Source organism: Astatotilapia calliptera, chromosome 4, assembly GCF_964374335.1.
Source record: "Astatotilapia calliptera chromosome 4, fAstCal68.1, whole genome shotgun sequence".
In the NCBI taxonomy this organism is placed as follows: Eukaryota; Metazoa; Chordata; class Actinopteri; order Cichliformes; family Cichlidae; genus Astatotilapia; species Astatotilapia calliptera.
In genome coordinates this window covers 6,219,755-6,239,490 of record NC_137425.1, presented here as the reverse complement: position 1 = coordinate 6,239,490, position 19,736 = coordinate 6,219,755, and the positions used below count along the sequence as shown (strand labels likewise).

Genomic DNA, 19,736 nt, shown 5'->3' with positions numbered 1-19,736 from the left:
GAATGTTTTTACAAAGGAGGTTGAAGTGAAGCGAGATGATTCAATCCCCATTCCCATTAGATGTAGCTCCGTTTTTGTTCCAAGTTTAGCGACGCTACGGCGTGGTTAATAACAAACCTATCTTACTAATAAAAATAACCGATTCACGCAAATACTCTTTTTTCTTAAAAGACAAAATTCTTTAGCAATTTTGTAATGTCTCCCAGACGAGCTAGTATCATCTCTGAGAGAGCAAAACATTTTCTTTTTTTTTACTCGTGAGCAGTAGATGTTCAGGTAGACAGCTGTCGTAGTTGTGAAAGCTATCAAGTTTATTCGTAATAAACTCCAAATTGGCTTTTCTTCTTACCACCTTTCCCTTACGTGAATTTCGGGACGCTATGAATTTACTCACTTTTTAAAGTTGTGATCACGTGGCCTTCCTCGTTGATTTCTATAGATTATCTTGATACTTCTATGCTCTTTGGCGTTCATGACCGCAATAGAGCTAAATGCTGGGTCGATACTGTCATCTAGTGGTCGCTGTGGAAACACTTAGTATCAGCTTACGTTCTGATCTATTAATATTCAGTGCTGAACTTGTGCAACAATCTTGTGACTGTAGCCACCACGGAAGGGCATTTAATTTGGAAATCGCTTCATAATAGTTTAATTTCAAAGGGAAATGAACCTGATTCTAGCTGTGAAAGTATTTAGTTGACCTCTGCTTGGACTCCTGTCACTCACAGCTGTTCCATTAAAGGGTGAGTAAACGCTGCATGTTGCTATTTTCAGTAAACAGTACTTCCCAGTGCTTCAGAGGCTGGCTTTAGCGGGGTGAATGTGTTAATGTTCTGCTGTGATAAAACTGGAAAATGGCATGAAATCAGTACTTTTAAACCTGTGTTTTGACTTTAAGGCCCCATGTCAAAGGACACATTCCCATTTACCTCTACTTCACTGCGCTCTCTGAGACTGGAGCAGGCGTTTCAGGAATGGGAGGATGCACGGCGGGCACTGGCTCACAGGAGAGCCATGACTAGAGCGCCTTTGCCTCGGGCCCCAAGGCCTCCTCCCCGTCAGCAGCGGCTCCAGGAAGTCAGGGCCCCTCCGCCCCAGGTGAAGTGCAGAGACACTGCCGTCCACAACACCTTCATGTGCGGGGACATGAAAGGAGTGTATGCAGTGCTGAAGGACCCTGCTATGGTCAATGCCTTGATGGAGACGGTGCATGAGGAGATGGTGTGGGCTCCAGAGATGGGTATGACTTTACAGATCTCTATCTTTTAATCTTCTATAAACGCTTTAATTGAATGAACTCCCTTTTCCTTCTTCCGCCAGGCATGTGGACCATGAGCTCCACGGTGAAACAGACCTCAGCCTTACGTCTGGCTGCCAGCAGAGGACACACAGCATGTGTGGAGGAGCTGCTGTTTCGTGAGGCGGAGGTGAACGCTGACCCTGGAGGCAACACAGCCCTCCACGATGCCTGCATAGGTGGCCATTCTATTTGTGTCCAGCTGCTGCTCTCTCATGGAGCAGAGCCTGATCTGTTGGCTGCAGATGGCAGTGCCCCTCTTCACCTCTGTACCTCTGCCCAGTCATTCCAGTAAGTGCTAAAAAAGCTGACGACTTTATTCTTATTGTGCTTAAGCAGAAATATTCAGCAGAGGGTATTGTTGCCAAGGAGTAGCTGAAGCAAAGCTTTATATTAATCTTGTCTTATATGAAAAATGTCCTTTAAAGGCTATTTTCTCAACTGCGGTAAAAAAACAACAACAAAAAAAACCAACGTAGTTTAATAGAATGTAATGTAATAATACAAATCTAGTGAGCCAGGAAAAAAAACATTTCTGAGATATTATGAAAAATATCTGAGGGAGATGGATTTCTTATGGACTGAATGTAGATATTGTGCATGTCGTGACCAGTAAATGTACTATTCTTTAAAGCTGCGCTGAGCTGCTTTTAGAAGGAGGTGCAGAGGTCAATGTGAGGACCAGGGAGTCGAGACTCACACCTCTGCATGTGGCTGCTCGGCGAGGCCTCGAAGAGCACGTCCAGCTCTTTCTTAGCCACGGAGCTGATGTGTTAGCCACAAATCGAGAGGGCGAGACCCCTCTGAACGCTGCATGCTCCGGAGCCGAGAGACCATCTGAGGCCGGACGCTATCTTCGTGTGGTTCAGAAGCTTCTGGACGCAGGAGCCGATGCTCGAACTGCAGGCAGGAAGCAGCACACTCCACTGCACAACGCCTGTGCAAACTGCTGCCCCAGGATTGTAGACCTCCTCCTGCAGCATGGGGCCAAGGCTGATGTCACCAACTGTGCAGGATACACAGCCATGGACTGTTTGCTGCAGGTAGCAGATGCTATGTATAAGAGCAACAAAGTACTATTTAGCATTGCAAACACAGAAACACATTTTTAAGTTTGAGCATTCGGATAAAAACTTTTCTGTTTGGTTTTTAAGGTGGTAGAAGATTTCCCGGACCAGCAACCTGAAGCAATTGCACGATCACTTCTGAACCACGGAGCTAAGCCTGTTTCACCAAAGGTTTGATCAAACAGCCACGCTGTGAGGGAATGTGAGAACTGCTGCATGTAAATTGTAGTGTTATCTAATGCGCGCACACTGACAACACTGACTCCATGCCAGTGCTGTCAGTGTGGTGATGAAACTTCATGAGGCAACAATTTCAAAATACGTAAGGCTTAGATAAATACTACATCAGGGATTGTAAAAAAACAAAACAATCTTTAAATGAAATATTAATACATGTCAAAGTCTGAAGAGTAGAAACAAACAAGAAAAAAACATTATGAAATATTAGATGGGGGGGGGGGTCTATCTACATTTTTGTAAATCTGCAACAAAATATGTAAATAAAAAAATGTAAACACTTTAAAATTAGACAAAACCAACAAAGTTAGTGAGAACGTAAAAAGCAAAAAGTGAACATGGAGAAAAGGAATAATGTCAATATGTCCTTTTTATTCAAATTAAGTCTTTCTCTCCATTTCAAGAAATCCTGACTTTTATAAAGCTGCAAGTTGGGTTTATAATACTTGTTTTAAACAGCATATAAGTAAGCTAGTGTGCTGGCTGAAAGAAGACGGCTGAGACGCTGTAGTCTGCAGTTTGCTTCCTGTTTCGGCCTTTCTTTAGTTTCGTTTTTACTACCTCTTTCATTTAGGGAAAGATCATGGTTTATGTTCAAATATGAGAAGTCAGGAGTGAAACCAGGCTCTCTATTGCTGCTAAAGAAAGTTATGCACATCTCTGACTTTCATTATGTTTGACATGCCTGAGCTGAGAATAGACTCAGTGATTAGTGATGAAACCTTCACAAGATCAAATATTTGATATAGTGTGAACAATTATATAAATACACCTGCCACTTTATTAGGTATACCTGTTTAAGAATGCAAATGTCTAATCATCAGCAACTTAGTGCATTTACGCATGAAGACATGGTAAAAATGCTAGAGTTCAAACAGAATGGGGAAGAAAGGTGATTTAAATTACTTTGAAGGTGGCGTGATTGTTTGTGCCAGTGTGGTCTGATGCTTCCAAACCGTTCATCTCACACAACCATTTCTAGTGTTTACAGAAAATGATCTGAAAAAGAGAAAATATCCAGTGAGCATCAGTTTTGTGGGAGAAAATATCTCATTTATGTCATAGCTCAGAAGAGCTGATGGAAACCAGGTAATCGAGAAACTCAAATAACCACCTGTTACAACCAAGGTGTGCAGACGAGTATCTGTAAATGCATAACAGATCAAACCATGAAGCAGATGGGCTCGAGTAGGGGTGTCCAGCTCCAGGCTCAAGGTCCTGGTTTTAAATATTACCCTAAGTCAACACACCTGAATCAAATGATTAGTTCATTACCAGCCCTCTGGACAACTTCAAGACATGTTGAGGAGGCAATTTAGCCATTTAAATCAGCTGTGTTGGATCAAGGACACATCTAAAACCTGCAGGAGACTGGCCCTTGAGGCCTGGAGTTGGACACCCATGGGCTCCAGCAGCAGAAACCACGCCGGTTGCCACTCATCAACTCCTTAAACGTGACAGTGATGTTACTGTACTCAAATGGCCTTTAAAGTCACCAGATCTCAATCCAATAGAGAACTTCTGGGACGTGGTGGATGTGAAGGTGACATATCTGCAGCAACTGCATCGTGTCATCATTTCTACATGGACCAAATTCTCCACTGAATGTATTCAGTGCTTTGTTGAATCTGTGAGATGAAGAATTAAGGCACTTCTGAAGGCAAAACGGAGTTCAACACATGAGAAGCAAAGTGTACCTAATAAAGTGGGTGGGGCCCTTATGTGTCAGTTGTAGATGGGACCTAAATGTGCTCAGCAGAAGCAGGTGAAATAGAGAAGAGGTGAATCTTTAATAGAGCGTCTCTCAGCTGTCATAGGATGCGAGGCCGGGCATGGCCCAGGGCTGGAACAGATTAGGAAGACAAGGAAACTAAAGCACAGACAAAACAGAGGAAGTCAAAGAAACACAGGAGACTCTGGAAAAATGTGCAGAATGAGAAAAACGTCATTTAAATCAAAACAGGAAACAAAAACTTAACAAATACACAGCAAAAAACATGGACTGTGACACCAGTGTCATCAGCATGTAATAGTTATTGGTACCATATGACATAAAATTCATAAAGTAACATGTTTTATTACCAAAATAACATCACTTAAATGTAATAAGCTATTGAATGATTAATTAGTTACTGTCAAATTTTACAAGCAGTGTTTTATTTGCAGATGCTGAAGCAGTGTGTGCTCTCCCTGGCCACTGTCGAGGTGCTGCTGAACTCGTACCCCCACCTCCCGCCCTGTGAATGGATGGATGCTGTGTCTGCTGAGATATATGAGGTGAGCTCTCCGCAGTGTTAAATCTACTCTCCTCTGCTTGTTTACCTTCAGCACTGTAGTGTTTCTGTTTCTACCTCCCTGCCTCAGGAGCATCGGTCTTTCTTCCAGTTGGTGCGTCAGCGAAGTGCTCAGCCTCGCTCTCTGCAGCATCTCTGTCGGTGTGCTTTACGTCAGCATTTAGGAGCCCAGTGTCACTCAGTTGTCAGCAAACTGGACATTCCCAGCTGTGTAAGGGATTATTTGTTGCTCTGTAATGATGGCACGCTCTTCTGACTGTACATATTGTGTATCTTGCCTCATTGGAAACTTATATTATTTTAGATTTCAGGGGTTTTCAGGTGGTGACCCTGAGATACATATGATAGAAATGAGCGTGTTACTTGACTTTACAAAAATAGTTGCACTGAAGAACACAAATGTATGTAAATTAGATTTAAATGACATGTTTGTGATACTATTTTAAACTAACAATTGTTGTTTGTGAAATTCAGACACATTTAATGGTTTTATTTGTTCATGGGGAAGAGAATAACCAAGAAAACGTTCAGATGAAGTTCTAAGAAGTTTCGGGCTATTTACTGTTGATTTGGATTAGTTGGTGCTATATGTGTATACGAAATGTTCATGGAAGTAATGAAGAAGGAGCTGCAGACAGAGAAGTCAATGAAAAGAAGCTCCTGGTGCAGTTTTTCTCCTGATGTTAATGTCAGAGGAAGTTTGAAATGCTCGTTGTCGCCTCTCTCAGCTCTCATGGGGCAGAGACTGGGTACACACTGGACCCACCAGTCGCCAGGCTATTACAGGGCTAACACAGAGTTCACATATTTTTTCATTTAATTAATTGATTTCGTTTTGAATCCTTTGTGAATACTGAACCTACGAACAACTTTGGGCCATACAAATCATAGGATTGGTTTTTTTTCTTAGGTGCTGTTATATATAAATTAATAAAATATTTAAATATTTTCAAATAAACAACTAACAACGATGTAACAATAAAACTGTTTTCAAAAAAACTACAGTTATGTATTTATTTACGTTGTATCATAGAAGTGGAGCAATGGGCGCGCAAACAGTTTCCAAAACACGCGCCCACCCCGCTGGCCCGTGATGATGTCACGCCGCCGCTATGTTTATTATGTGGTTTTTAAGCAGCAGCAGCTGCTAGCTAGCATTAAGCCTCGCCTTCAACCATGCGCTGATTTTACAGCTGGCAGGTGAGATCATTTGATGTTTATGCATATCGGTACATACGATAAAGACTTTTATATGTCTGGCCGAAGCAGTTGCTCTGTCGGACAACTATTATGCGACAAAATAAATCGAACTATGAGAGCCGTAAACAACGGAAGGTCGTGTTTTTTTTTTCAGTTAGCTACTTAAGCTAGGTGGGAAGCTAAGTTGGGTCGTAGACAGCAGCGTAAACTACAGTGTTGTAAGTGCAGCAGAATAGCTTTCGTTGTGGCTAGCGTCTAGGTTAAGGCTGTACATCGTGTGGAAAAAATCATGACAGGAAGAAAAAGAGGGGAAAACAATAATGACACGGCCCTGAATTAGCCGGATGGCTGGCTGAGACTTCCCTGCTACACGAAACAGCTGTTGACCAACCTTGGTAAATGCTACGTGTATTTCTGTAAAGTAATTCTGACGCCGATGAAACCAGGCCTTGATTTCTGAATTTGTAAATACACCTTGAAAGGTTTATCTCCCCCCCCCCTACTACAATTCTTCTTAAAAAAAAATTAAAAAGTACAAATGTAAATATGCAACTGCATGCAGCTACTGAGCTTTGAAGTGCTTTCACTAGAGTTTGTGTCTACAAGAATAGAAGAGTAAATGCACAGAAAAACGGGTTGTAAGCATGAATGAGTGTCCTACACAAAGAAGTAAACTTACACTTCAAGGAGGAGGAAAAAAGATATTACACTTATGTTTTCCCCCGTCATCATACAGCCTATGGGTGGAACATGTGAATCAAATCCTGTGTCATGTCGTTTTCAAATGGGCTGAAATTAGAAAATTGATCAGTAAATATTTTGACAGTTGAATAACCCAAACCTCTCCTTTGCCCAGTTCCCTTGTTTATCTGCTTTTCTAGTGTTTCATAGATATGTCAGTAATAAATTAATTGTTTGATGCAGTAAACCTGGAGTGAGAAATTGCTAGTTTGTCACAGTTAAGTAAACCCAGTGCTACCATATGGCTGTCTTGTTCAGTGTACTGTAAGACCTGTAGAGATCTCAGAGTGCAATTGACGTTGTTTAGCTGTAACTGAATAGATGTAGAGGAGCCTTCTTGCTTGTTTCAACAAAAAAAACCCAAAAACGAATAAAAAAACAAATTAATATGCTAGAGTATTTCATGGCTTCAACTATGGATGTGTGACTATAGTCTAAGTTTCCATTAAGTAAGGATAATGAGTCTCTGATACATTATATAATAACCCCCCTCTTGCTTTGTTATTTATCAGTTCATAAATAGAAGAAAAATTGGCAAAAAAAAAGGGAAAAAAAACTTTACAATGCGCACATTGTTTTTGGCTTAGGCTAAAACCTTTCTGTAGAGTGCCAAAAGGTTTGTGCAAGGGGAAAAAAAACAAACGCAACAGTATTACAGCTGGCTTCCTTTGGATAATGTCATGCCTGCCACCTCATTCAGTGTCTTTGCTGTGCTAATTTTGGTTTTCCTTCAAAGAATAAACACCAGATTATAATAGAAATTGTCAATGACCAGAAATAACAGGAAAATTCCCAAACTTATTCCTAACTCAAAATGGATCTTTGAGATCCCCTATTTTATGCTTGAGTATATAGAACCCTGATTAACAGTGGTTTAAAAAAGTAGTTTTGTTATTATGATGATTTTTATTTGAGGGGGAAAAAAAGTAAACTTGTCTGGGGATAACAACAAATCACATATTTGCAGGAGAAAAACCATGTTTTCATGTAGGAAGTTCTGTGTACATCGACAAGGTTATCTTAGAAAGTTTAGATCAGTTTGTTTAGATCATACTATCACATGCAGTATGAGGCAAACTGTTGAGCAGGCTCTACAGCACTTGGAGCCACATTTGAAATTGTATGCTACGAAATGTCTTAAACCTGTGTTTTCTTCAGGATTAGAGGACAGAGATGGCAGTGTGTGCACTGACCATGTTGGATGGGATGGAGGATGAGGTGACAGCAGCAGGTGGTGTATTGCTTCTGTTCTTGGCTCTCATCTTGGCTTGGCTCTCAACCCATGTGGCTGATCGGGGAGACCACATATTGGGCACGATCCTCACTGTGGGTGCTCATGCCTCTCTGATTGGACTGGGAGGCCATGACAACTACGGTGGAGGGTCAGCTAGTGCCGACACCCCTGAGCAGCAGACGCCTCCACCTTCTCAGGAGAACAAGCCGGACGAAGGAGAGCCGGCAGCTGACAGAGGAGAGGGTGAGGGGACTGTAGAGGGAGCCGAGGGGGTTTGGACAGATTTGTTGCTGGACATACAGAGCAAACAACCACAGGCTGGAAGACTGCTTGTCACTTCTGATGGAGAGGATGATGAGGCTGATGAGGAGGATGAGGAGGAGGAGTTGGAGGAGGAAGTGAAAAAGGCTACAAAGCCTATTCCAATTTTGACCAGCACCACCTCTTCTCCTACCATCACCAGTAGTACCACTTCCATCTCTGTCCGTCTGAAGTTTTTGAATGACACAGAGGAGGTGGCTGTTGTAGAGCCACAAGATACAGTTGGGATACTAAAAAGGTTGGTAAAATAACTGTGAAAATCCACCAAACTTCAAGAATATCAGAATAATTCACAGATGATACACCCATTAGGCAGTTAGCTTAGCATAAAGATTGTGCCACCTTGCAATGTTAATTTATCAAGAGCTTATACTTAGTTTGCTGGCTTACACTGGAAGGCTTTACCTTACTGTTGCTTTTCATGTTTTTTGTTTTTTGCAAAGCTTAAACAAGATGCCACATATTACTCAGTCAGCTTATAAATGTTCATTTAAGGCATATTTTATTACCTTTAGACAGAGCCAAAAGTTTCTTTTATTGTCTTTCTGCTAAGTAAGTTAATTGGCTTATGTCTGAAACCTTGGATTGATTGTACAGGAGTGGTATTGATCTTCTTGTCTAACTCTTGGAAAGAAAGCGCCTTATAACTGCTTTAATTTCTCATCTCCCTTCTTTTCCAGCAAATGTTTCTCAGGGCGGGAGCATCAAATTAAATTAATCTTCCAAGGCCAGCTGCTGCAGGATCCCAAGAGGACTCTGTTATCCCTAAACATCACAGACAACAGCGTGATCCACTGCCACATCTCTCAGACCCTGCATGATTCCAGTCCAGAGGAGGGGGCTCAGTCCGGAACAGGAGCAGGAGCCGGGTCCGGAGTCTCCAGTGGATTCAGGGCGGCAGGTGTAGCCATAAGCACCGGCAGCCTGGTGGTGCCTGTCTTTGTGGTGATTCTTGCTGTCGTGTGGTATTTCCGCCTCAACTACAGGCAGTTCTTCACCGCCCCTGCGACCATCTCCCTTGTGGGAGTCACTGTGTTCTTTAGCTTTTTGATATTTGGGATGCACAGCCGCTGAAAAGGCAAAGAAAGGGCACACACTTATAGTTGAATGTTGTGAGGTGAAATAAAAATAACTACAGCAGTGGGTGAGTGTCTGGAGAGATGTACTGACCATAAAGGGCCTCGGTGCAGATGCTGCAGCTGGTTTGAGAGCGTGCATTTGTGCGAGCGTGTGGGTGGTTAAGTGAGCCTGTTTGTGCATGTACAAAGATAAAAACATGAGTGACTGAGGAGTGTAAGTGCAGTTTAAAAAAAACAAGACAAAAAAACAGCAGTGAGTGAGCATTTGCTTTAACTAAAACCTAATTTAGTTCCTATTCAAAGATGTAGTGGTTCAGACCATGTTGTAATACTGGCTTCATCTCATGGCTCTTTATTGCTGTAAAATACTCATTATGCTTTCCTGTGCGCTATTCTTTGAGATGACTTTGTGTTTTAAATGTACAGTAAATACAGTCTACACTTACTACAGGTGAACGGCAGCCACCTTAATTATGCACTTGAATTGGGAGGGGTAGCAAAATAGAATTCAGTTGACATCTAGTGGTAAGATTTTACATACTGTACCTTTTAAGAAAACCAACCAAAAAATGGCTTAAAATCATTTGGAACCACTCACTGTTGTGCTGCGTGTGCCAGTTTGAGTCTTTGCCATCATTGTATTATTTGAATGACTCGAGCTCTCTGTATGCAAATATAAATTGTACAACTGCCTCAGTGCAAGACTGTTTCTTTTATGCTACGTAAGAGTAGTTTAATTTAAACATTATGAAAAGATACTGTAAATATATTGTGTATTTTGTGTAAATAAAATTATACAATGAATCAATGTGCACTGGCACTTGCTGTCAGACTGCTCTGGTTTCAGTTATTAAAGCATTTCAAAACAAACCCCTCCTACTAGCTCTTTGTGGTTTAAAGAAGTCAGTCTCATGGTATTGGTGTTTATTTATATACAAACATCAGTATGCATGGCAGTGGAAAAAAAAGAAAAATAATTTATGTATCACATTGTGTTCAGATACAAGTTGTGCACACATGCACTTATTTGTGCTTGTGCATGGAAAAAAAAGGAAAGTCACAACATTGCTTTCTTTTGTCATTGCACTTCTACAGCACAGAAATACACAAAGAGCCACAAATAAACCACAAGCAGTTACCCTTATTCACAAACAGTGCCATGACCATTGGATCATAGTTACCAAATTATCTAAAACAGTTCATTTAACATTAGTGCACATAGCAAGATTTTACTGGACAGATTCAACCGGGCACAGTCAGAAATATAGGGACAAAATCGGGCTTTGGCAGATTGTCACGATTGTGAGAGAAAATTGAAAGCACTTGACTTTAAGGATTGTATTACATGACCCTCAAAACTTGAACAAATGCTTAAAAATAGAGAACCTGGTGAATGTGAACCCTTAATCAGCATCCGTTAATCCACCAAACAGTCTGGTACATGCAGCACCTCTGCGGTTGCAGATGTCCAGATCGCTTTGTTCTATTTCTTGGAAATAGCTGGTCCAAAAGCATCTAGAATGCCTTCACAAAGAGACATGATTGTATCTTCAAAACTGCCAATTACGCTGATGTTAAAAAATGTAACAAATGAGTTTGGACAAAAGTGCCAAAATTCTCTCTCCGAAGGCCTTTTAGTGAGACAGAAAGTCACAAAAATGTCCAACCTCATGAAAGGTATATATGAAAATGCAACAAAAAAGTGCAAATAATGAAAGATAAATTAAAATGACTGGTTTAAAACAGGGGTTACTTAAACTATTAAGTAAATCAATAGGTTGGCCTCATTTCAAACTCCACATTCTTATTCTTCGTATGATTAACAGTTGACAGTTAAAGCCCCACATTTCATCCATCTGAAATAAGTATATTTAGCTCCTTTGATTTCTGGTTGGTTGCCTCCTGCAAACAGAAGGTTCTAACTATAGGTGGGTGGGACAGCTGTGTGCTTGAGATGACCTTACTAAGGATATCCCCTCTTGATGAATCGCAGGTGCTTATGCCTGGCACATTGGCAACTTTCCCCATGTTTAATATGAACATTCAATATACATGAAATAAAATAAGAATAAACAGAATAGGTCAACTTTACCTTCCCTCTTTATGAAATCCTGATTAAAATAAAGCATCCTGGATTTGCACTTCAGATTCCACTATAAAAACTGCATAAAGTCTTTGGGTGAGCAATTTCCAATTTAGAAGAAAAACTAATTCTTCTCCAAGACCTGAAAAGTACAGGACTTTGGCATCTACAATATGTAATAAACCTCATAATTTACATCAGACACTGTTGGTTACAAGCTTACAAAATGCAACCTTATCGCTCATGGTCATTAACAACAAGCTGAACTGCTGGGCTGATCTACTTTTACAATGTAATCTACAAGCAAAGTGAGTGAAAGCACACAAGACAAGGCTTTCTAAGAAGGAAACAAATAAACGTTGAATTCATGATTTATGTCAAACATACATGTACTGTACATGTGCCCCAAAAGCCTACTGGCTCATCAAATATCAAAATTCTGCATTTACACACAAGTAATATGCACATCACCACAAAGGCAGTGACAAATACAAACTTAAATATACCGTTAATGTAAACGAGTTAAATATTCCAAATGACACACATACTTTCACAAGAGTCACATTCTAGGATGCATAGTTTTGTGAAAAGAATGATTACACACACATCAACCGCACGTACACTTACCCACAGGCACGCACGCACACAAAATTGACAGTCACGCTAAATGCAAATCATCATACAGACACACAAACACACACACACGCACGACTGTGCAATACAATGCTAGAATTAAAAAGCCACCGATGAGTACTCCAATATGTGTGTGTCAAGTGTTGAACGTGTCCTTACGACCGAGTCTGAACGCAAAGTCCAAGAAGAGGGGCCGGTCACAGGCTCACCAATGACAGAGTATCTGAAGGTTTTAGAATTTAAGGCCTTTCAATTTAAGTAGAACTTAAAGAAGAAAAAAACCTCAACTTTCACTACCAGCTTGTGGTCTGAAAAGTTTTTTTCAGTTCCAGGACATTGCAGTGCTTTGTATGAATCCAGGTGGTCTTATTATTGATGTCTTTTGTAACTTCAAGGCCCTCCGTAAAATAAAATTTAGAGCACAGGAGATATCATTTACACACAAGTGGTTCATTTTTTTTTCCAAAGATTTATTTCTAAGCTTTTTTTGCCTTTATTGCAAAGGATCGGCTGCAAGAGCGAGGATGACATGCAACATGGGTAGCATGTTCTTTATTTCTATATCTGCATAAAATTATGTTTTGGTTCAAATAATCTACTTTCACTACTTTACAATTTTCTTTAATTGGCTGCAAAGTTTTCTGCAGTGTTGTGTGGAAGCTCCTCATTGAAACAGCCACACAAAGCGTCAACCGAATGCATCAAGTCCTCCTCGATATCAGCTGAAGACAAATATACGTCGTAAATTACGTGTATAGCGGAAGTAAATTCTGTTTTACACTGGAAGTGAGCCAATCCGTTATTGCAGATACTCTGACTGGACTCGGACCGCAATTCTTAAACTCTGTGTTCATAATTTAGGAAGGACAAATCTTTAAATGTAGATGCCTCAGTTATCAAGGCCAAATGATTACTAAGGAACTTCTAAGTCAAGTTTCATCCCATTCAGCTCAGACTTTTAAAGCTTGGTGTGAAAGAAGGGACTTAATAAGAGGAGGCGAGGGCTGGTCTGACAAATTGGCTTATGCTAAATCATCATAGATACTTGAAATAGGAGGTGCTGAGAGTTTGGGCCTCTTTTTTTTGGTCGATATACTGATATTACTCTGAGAGCTGCTGCCGCCGCCTCCAGCCAGGCTTCCACTCCCACTTCCTCCTCCTCCACTGTTCAATGGAAGAGATGGCTTCTTCTTTTTCTTGGGCTTCCGAGAATCTGAATGGTTGGTGCCTGCAACAAGAACAGGAATGTATTTTACTGATAAAACCTACATGTCATAATTACTAAATGAGTGTCCCTTCCTTACTGGCTTTAGATGAAGCAGAATCAGTAGGTGAAATATCCGAGTCCTCCCACTGCAGGCGGCTCATTAAGGGTTGTGCATCTGGAATGTCAAAGCTGTCAGTCTCCACAGCATCTGCATCAGGCAGCGTTGGCCTGTGACATAAAAAACAGACACAGTAACACAGTTTTAGACAAAGCCACACACAGATATACACACAAACAAAATGTCTATATATCTGTCATGTAATTGCACTTTTCAGTTTAAGTTTCTTTTCCATCTCTATGATACCAATAACAACACCACAACTAACAACACCACTATTACTTTTAATAATAACTCTACAACACAAATGCACATTTGCCCAAAATTTTGCTTATAGTTGTTGGACAAATGTATCTTTGTGTGCTTATTAACACATGTCCTTCTTTCTGACCCACACTGGTTTTTTTATACATGACTTCCTCTCACTGGGTTTTTGATTTTAGGTGAATTCTTGGGGAAAAAAGGAAATGTCTCGAGAATCAAAAGAATCAAATTTCAAGCAAAAACAATAACATCAAAAACTGCTTATTATTGCCTCTATCAATAACAAGATAAATAGCTTCATTTTCTGAACCGTGTGCATAAAGACAAGGCCTGGAAAATTATACTCAACCATTTTCACCATTTCTGTCACTTTGTAGATGAAATATTTTATACATGAACTAAGATGATATTTCTCTTTAAGCGCAGTCTACTCATCTCAGCTGTTAAACCATACCTTCAGACTAAGATGTATGGAGTGGGTTTATTATTATTTTTAGTAAGGCCGATAGGCTGTGGTGTTTATGATAACAAATAGTTACAAGTGAGGGTGCTACAACCACAGATTTTGGTGTCATGTTCCGGTTCACAGGACCAGAAAAACTTCCTGTGGTAGTCTATCGATCTTTCCCAGTGTTTAAAACTCATGCAGCGTTCAGTTCTGTTAACAATGGCTTTACAAGTCATTTACAACAGTGCTTTTGCATAAAAGTCGTTCCTGGCAAGAAAGGCGTCCCTCTGCCAGAGTATTCACAACACCGACCAGCAGCATCGCTCTGTCACTGTCTCCAGCCAAGGCAACCATATCAGCAAACAGTGAACTGTTTGAGCAAACACCTGCACGATGAGGGTAACAACACCAACTCAAACATGACTTTTGTCAAGTGCACTCTAGTTAGTGGTTTTGGTGAGGAACGGGTCAGGGTACACTCACGCGGACGGCCCCAGGAGGAACAACCTGACGGCCCTCCTCTGTTCGTCCGTGTGTTGGGGACATCGCTGAGACCTGGTGGGACACAAGGTGGCATTATACATCCCTGACTGATGGCCCGCCCATACCCACCACATAGTTTTACACATCTCCCTGCCTGCAAGCCAGCAGGGAAGGTGGGGCGGACTGATGGGACACAGTCAGAGACCAACTGATAATGGGCAGTTATGAGTTACAAACTATTAGAGGTTAGTCACTGATGGGTTCCTCATTATTATAAGTCTGTTGTTAAGACCTTTAAAGATTTGGCTCTTCACCTTGGAGAAAAAGAACAGGTCTAAAAGAGATCAATTTTGAGTTGCCACTTGTGTTCCCTTGAGTTAGTTTGATCATACACAATTTTCTTATTTAATTAAAAAAAACAACTTCCTTATATTTATGTATTTCATTTTCAGCTGTGACTTTCAGTTTCAGACAACAGTTCTAAGCAATTAAGATTTCAAGCTATGAGGACGCTGACCTCAGAATTTAGATTCAATTAGATGGTTAAACCAACATGAATCCAGGTGTTATGTTACCAGAAACTGTGCTGCAGGGAGCTACACAAAAGCAGCTGGCTGTTTTCTCAAAACAGAAAAGGTTTAATTACAAGTTAATCTTTGTGTCAGAGGCTTAGGCAGTAATTACCTGGTACACATCTTCTTTGTGTGCTCAGATATCACCCCACATTGCTGTAGAAACACACAATACTTTAATGATTCACACTTATATAATTAAATCAGTAGTTGGAACAATAAAAAAATGACATGCTTGGGCAGATTCATGAAAATTGCTCACCGTCGTTAGAAGGGATCTGACTTCATCGGGGCCCAAGGTTTCATAACTGATGCCAGTATTATAGTTGTACTGAATTTAAAAACAAAACCTTTATGAGTATAGAATTTACAACACTCTATAGCCTAGCAATCAATTTGATCACAGGAGGATTTGTCACCTTGTAAGATTCGGCACCGACGCCACTTCCAAGCTCACCTGGAATGCATATGCACAAGCACACTGTTCATGTAACAGATTGAGACCACTAAAAGCAAATCAAAATTGAACTATAAATTCCATCTGCATCTAAAAGAAAAATATTTGCATTTCACTTTGAATTGTTTCCTACAACTTTGAGCTATGAACTTGAAAAAACAAAACAACAAAAAACCCAGATAGACTCACCGTTTTTATGTTTCAGGGATTTGGATCTTCTTGGGGAATTTTGACTCTGCACAAACAAAAATGTTAAGATTAAAATAATGTTATGATACACATGAAAAATTCATTTATACTAACAATGTATAATTTAAAAAACAAACAAAACAAAAACATACCTTATCTGACTTTCTCTTCTTGGCTGTAAAAAGGAAATAAGAAATGTTTATTTTAAGTAACCACCTGGAGATTTCTTTCATCTCTCAGTACAATGCAATCACTCAAGTGCTCACTTTTTTTTTCAGCCCCATACGACCAGTCATTATCATTAAGGTCATCATTGTCTTCCTGATCACTCTCTGATTTGCTCATATTATTACTGCTGGCTAGCCTGTTAAAAGAAGATCAAATAATTAAATTAGAATTTCATGTATAACTTTGGATCACTGCAGGAATTTCTGCTTTATGACCTTCACTGACCGACCTGCGGTTGGCGATGCGGCTGCTGTTGCGTCCCATGCCAAGGCATTTCTCCAAATGTGGAGCAAAGCGAGAAGCTGCTATTAATCTTTTACAGTTGGGACACTCACACTCTTTGTTCTTCCACTGATTGTACACCTGCCCAAATATGTCCACTCCTGGTTGATCCACAATTTCTGGAGGGGAAAAACAAACAAACAAAAAAAAACAGTAAGCAAACACATTGAAGACAGACAGAATAGAAACCAGATCCAATGGCACCAACCAAACTCCTTCATGCTCTCTTGGTCCGTTTCATCCAGGAAGAAATAGCCCTGTTTAACAGCTCGATGCACCTCAAAACACAGGCCCAAACAGGCATCTTCCACCAGCTCAGAGTAGATGTCATGGGCCAGGGCCTACAACAACAAAAACATAGTGTAACACCAAAGACAAACCCAATGTTAGGTAAATGCATGGGTACCTGTATGCACAGGTAATACCTCACCTCCAGCCTGGTGTTGTCTGGGCCTGAGAGGGGCATATCCTCCATTTTCATTTGAAAATCTCTATTGGAAGTCTTGACAGCAAGGTAATAAGATTGATATCTGAGGACTTAAAAGAGATGGGATAAAAGTGAAATCACAGCATGCTTGAAAAGCAACAGATGTAAGGCACACATATTCAAGATACCAGTCGCAAATAACATACTTTAAAAATATGTGTTAGCACTTGTTCCAGGTCTATCTTCATCCTGTTGAAAAGAAGAAATAATCGCTGGTCATGTCCAAGATCACCACAGAAGTTTCATGTAAACATATGATAATTAGCGGTACAATCTGACCACTGTAACCCCAAGCCTGAACTGAACATATCAGCACATATCAGCTACAGCAACATCCTGATTTTCACATTACTGGACATCACACACACAGAGAGAAATGTGGTTTTAACTATGTGCTCTAACCAGCTTTAACATTACATGTGTTTGATTGAGATAAACAAGATACCTATGTATCCAACACGAAAGCTCAAAAATAGCTACATTTTACAAAAACACATTCATTTAAACTACCTCACGAACGACTAGCTAACGTTAGTAGAACCTAAACGCAGGTAGTGACAGTTCCTTAGCAAATTAACTCCGGCTAATATCACCTTTCATGGTTTATATCTGCTGGCCCCACTGCTCTACTAATATGAGCTGAAGGAAAGGCCTTTGTGGCATTCAAATACTAAGAAACAGTGTAGCGACGTTAGGTGTGTTTTAATTTCAAACTGTTTCCTCTTACCCTGTCATGCCGAAAACTCAGCCTGAACCGGGCAGTTTCTCTGAAGGAGGCAACATGACCGAGTCCATCCAAATAAAACGCGTTAGCAGGAGGCCCGGTCTTCAGCTACAGCCATTCTAATAACACGGGCAAAACAAAAAGCTCGATAAAAGTGTTTGCTGTCGCAGGTGTCGGTTAGCAAAACTGACGGTACGAGCGAGGAGGCCGACAAAGCATATAAACCAGCTAACTTCCGGTTGTAGCAATAAAAATAAAAGCTTAACCTGCAAACGTGAAGCGAGTTGCTGGAACTCGACAAAAACAAAAAAGAAAAAAAAAAAATCAAGAATACAGTCCATGTTGAAATCGTTAAAAAGGATAGAGATTAAGCTAATTTAATCATTCAAATGCTTATAAAATATATAAAATAATGTAATGTAAGGTAATGTAATGTAAAGTAATGTTGCTAAATTCAAAAATACCAATACACATCATGACTCATTTAATTTTTCTGTCACTATTTGCTATATTAATGTGCATTTTTATATTAACAAGCAAGATGAGGAAATGTATCTTAATTTTTTAAAAATCTAATCTTTTAATTTCTAACTGAAAGAAGAACAACATTTTAAAAACAATTGTTAACATTTTTGTTTAGCCACATATCTTTAACAGCTAGCTACTTGCCAGAATTTTCATATTTACTTTATGAGCTGTCGAGCTCATTTAACATCACAGGGCACGAACAGCCAATTTGAACTAGAAATTGACAATAAATTGTGAAGAAAAACTTTATTGTTCATCTATTATTTAATTATTTTGTCTTAAGGGACAGCTTTATAAGTGGGGAAAACGGTAAAAGCTATGAAAATACAATGTACAGTCTGAAATTTATGCCCTCTATCACATATTCCAAAGCAGTCCAGTGGGCCAGACTGTAATTTTCGTAGGGCCGATTCTGGCCCCTGGGCCAGCAGCAGACAAAATTAGCGCCACCTAGACCAGCTACACTTAAACGCCTTAAACGGATCTAAGAAAACAAACAAAAAATCTAAGGTCCTAATAAATTACATAAAATTATGTTTAAAACTGTGTTTAAAAATTTAGTACAGAAGAAACTTAGTGACCTTCTGGTTATATGGCACCCTGCATAAAAGAAAAATACAAAAAACACAAAACAAAACAAAACAGAAAAAACTGTGGGGAGATTAGTGAGGTATTGAAGAGCGCGTTTATACTTTTACTTTGAAGGTACAGTTCGGGTGTTTCCGCTTTCACAGCGAGGTTTCTTTCAGCTCAGACATCCATAAATGAACGCTAGATTTTCGCTCTTTATCTACAATCTGTTTGTAGAGCCTGGGCGGGCTGAATGAGGTCATCACTTTAACTTTGTTAAATGACAGAAAGTATGTGGACACCTTAACATTACACCAGCATAGGATTATTGGATTCTAGCTCCAGCTACTTTTAAAACCCACAAGATTTTGGATTTTCTCCATCCCAGCTATGCTAGGTGAAGAGTTGGCCCTCCAGTTTATCTTTTATGTGTTGGATTTGGTTAAAGTCAGGGATTCACTAGAGGCCATTTTTCCATTTTGTGGAACTTGATATACACCACCAGAGCAACATCTGACATGAGTTCCTTGTGGGGGATCCTGCTTTACAACATCACATCAAGGTTTGAGTATTGCTTCAGTTTAGTCATGTGTAGCAGAACTACATTTGGGAATCACTGGACACCCCATGATATGAAATTATCACAATACGTCACTCTACATCCAATATTTTTTGCCATTTTTGCCATTTTGCAATTTTTCACCTTTTTACAAGTCAGATTGTAACTGTTTGCAGAAATGTTGCCACCTGTCAGATGACCTGTGCAATGTTTGTAAGTGTGCAACACTCTGACATCTGAACAAATTGCAATCAGTTGCAGAATATGAAAAAAATTCAATATAATCAAAAGGCAGCCACACTTTTTTCTTGTAGATGTCCTATTTTACTTATGCGACTGAGCCATTAGCTTTCCTTGAAGTAGGAGGTAGCTTTGTCAAGTCTAAGCGTCCGCTCTTGGATGTTTTTTCGGTTGAGTCGATTTCATGCAAGAGA

General features: G+C 40.0%; 3 protein-coding genes across 6 annotated transcripts; 2 read left to right on the top strand and 1 right to left on the bottom strand.

Moving 5' to 3' along the window:
- Nucleotides 1-603: 603 nt before the first annotated feature.
- On the top strand, nucleotides 604-5,894 carry asb16 (ankyrin repeat and SOCS box containing 16). The gene is made up of 7 exons (XM_026164243.2): nucleotides 604-743; nucleotides 899-1,240; nucleotides 1,321-1,588; nucleotides 1,932-2,340; nucleotides 2,452-2,535; nucleotides 4,768-4,878; nucleotides 4,966-5,894. Exons 2-7 carry the CDS (start codon nucleotides 904-906, stop codon nucleotides 5,149-5,151), a joined length of 1,395 nt encoding a protein of 464 aa, XP_026020028.1. The 5' UTR covers nucleotides 604-743; nucleotides 899-903; the 3' UTR covers nucleotides 5,152-5,894.
- Nucleotides 5,895-5,956: 62 nt separating this feature from the next.
- On the top strand, nucleotides 5,957-10,278 carry tmub2 (transmembrane and ubiquitin-like domain containing 2). 2 transcript variants are annotated; one of them, XM_026164239.2, is made up of 3 exons: nucleotides 5,957-6,095; nucleotides 7,995-8,629; nucleotides 9,072-10,278. In XM_026164239.2, exons 2-3 carry the CDS (start codon nucleotides 8,010-8,012, stop codon nucleotides 9,463-9,465), a joined length of 1,014 nt encoding a protein of 337 aa, XP_026020024.1. In that variant the 5' UTR covers nucleotides 5,957-6,095; nucleotides 7,995-8,009; the 3' UTR covers nucleotides 9,466-10,278. The 2 variants fall into 2 exon arrangements, with proteins under 2 accessions (XP_026020024.1, XP_026020025.1); XM_026164240.2 differs by having other exon boundaries at nucleotides 6,039-6,490.
- A 2,502-nt stretch (nucleotides 10,279-12,780) lies between these two features.
- atxn7l3a (ataxin 7 like 3a) lies at nucleotides 12,781-17,871 on the bottom strand. Of its 3 annotated transcripts, XM_026164238.2 has the most exons (14): nucleotides 17,649-17,871; nucleotides 17,068-17,110; nucleotides 16,865-16,971; nucleotides 16,643-16,775; nucleotides 16,382-16,553; nucleotides 16,191-16,288; nucleotides 16,077-16,099; nucleotides 15,925-15,970; nucleotides 15,698-15,735; nucleotides 15,541-15,609; nucleotides 15,391-15,434; nucleotides 14,707-14,778; nucleotides 13,491-13,621; nucleotides 12,781-13,414 (listed from the first exon to the last, which is right to left on the bottom strand). In XM_026164238.2, the coding sequence occupies exons 3-14, from the start codon at nucleotides 16,913-16,915 to the stop codon at nucleotides 13,209-13,211; spliced, it is 1,083 nt and encodes a 360-aa protein (XP_026020023.2). In that variant the 5' UTR covers nucleotides 16,916-16,971; nucleotides 17,068-17,110; nucleotides 17,649-17,871; the 3' UTR covers nucleotides 12,781-13,208. The 3 variants fall into 3 exon arrangements, with proteins under 3 accessions (XP_026020023.2, XP_080156893.1, XP_080156894.1); XM_080300767.1 differs by lacking the exon at nucleotides 17,068-17,110 and having other exon boundaries at nucleotides 16,865-16,964; nucleotides 17,649-17,766; XM_080300768.1 differs by lacking the exons at nucleotides 14,707-14,778; nucleotides 17,068-17,110 and having other exon boundaries at nucleotides 16,865-16,964; nucleotides 17,649-17,768.
- Nucleotides 17,872-19,736: the final 1,865 nt, after the last annotated feature.

What these genes read in the sequence shown, in the direction of transcription:
- asb16 (XM_026164243.2), top strand. Translation starts at nt 904, where the DNA reads ATGTCAAAGGACACATTCCCATTTACCTCTACTTCACTGCGCTCTCTG. An exon ending in ACCTCTGCCCAGTCATTCCA is followed by an intron (nt 1,589 to 1,931) that starts GTAAGTGCTAAA and finishes TATTCTTTAAAG; the next exon opens with CTGCGCTGAGCTGCTTTTAG. An exon ending in TGTCTGCTGAGATATATGAG is followed by an intron (nt 4,879 to 4,965) that starts GTGAGCTCTCCG and finishes TCCCTGCCTCAG; the next exon opens with GAGCATCGGTCTTTCTTCCA.
- tmub2 (XM_026164239.2), top strand. Translation starts at nt 8,010, where the DNA reads ATGGCAGTGTGTGCACTGACCATGTTGGATGGGATGGAGGATGAGGTG. An exon ending in ACAGTTGGGATACTAAAAAG is followed by an intron (nt 8,630 to 9,071) that starts GTTGGTAAAATA and finishes CTTCTTTTCCAG; the next exon opens with CAAATGTTTCTCAGGGCGGG.
- atxn7l3a (XM_080300767.1), bottom strand. An exon ending in TCAGATCCCTTCTAACGACG is followed by an intron (nt 15,435 to 15,540) that starts GTGAGCAATTTT and finishes GTGTTTCTACAG; the next exon opens with CAATGTGGGGTGATATCTGA. An exon ending in ACAAAGAAGATGTGTACCAG is followed by an intron (nt 14,779 to 15,390) that starts GTAATTACTGCC and finishes GTGTCCCACCAG; the next exon opens with GTCTCAGCGATGTCCCCAAC.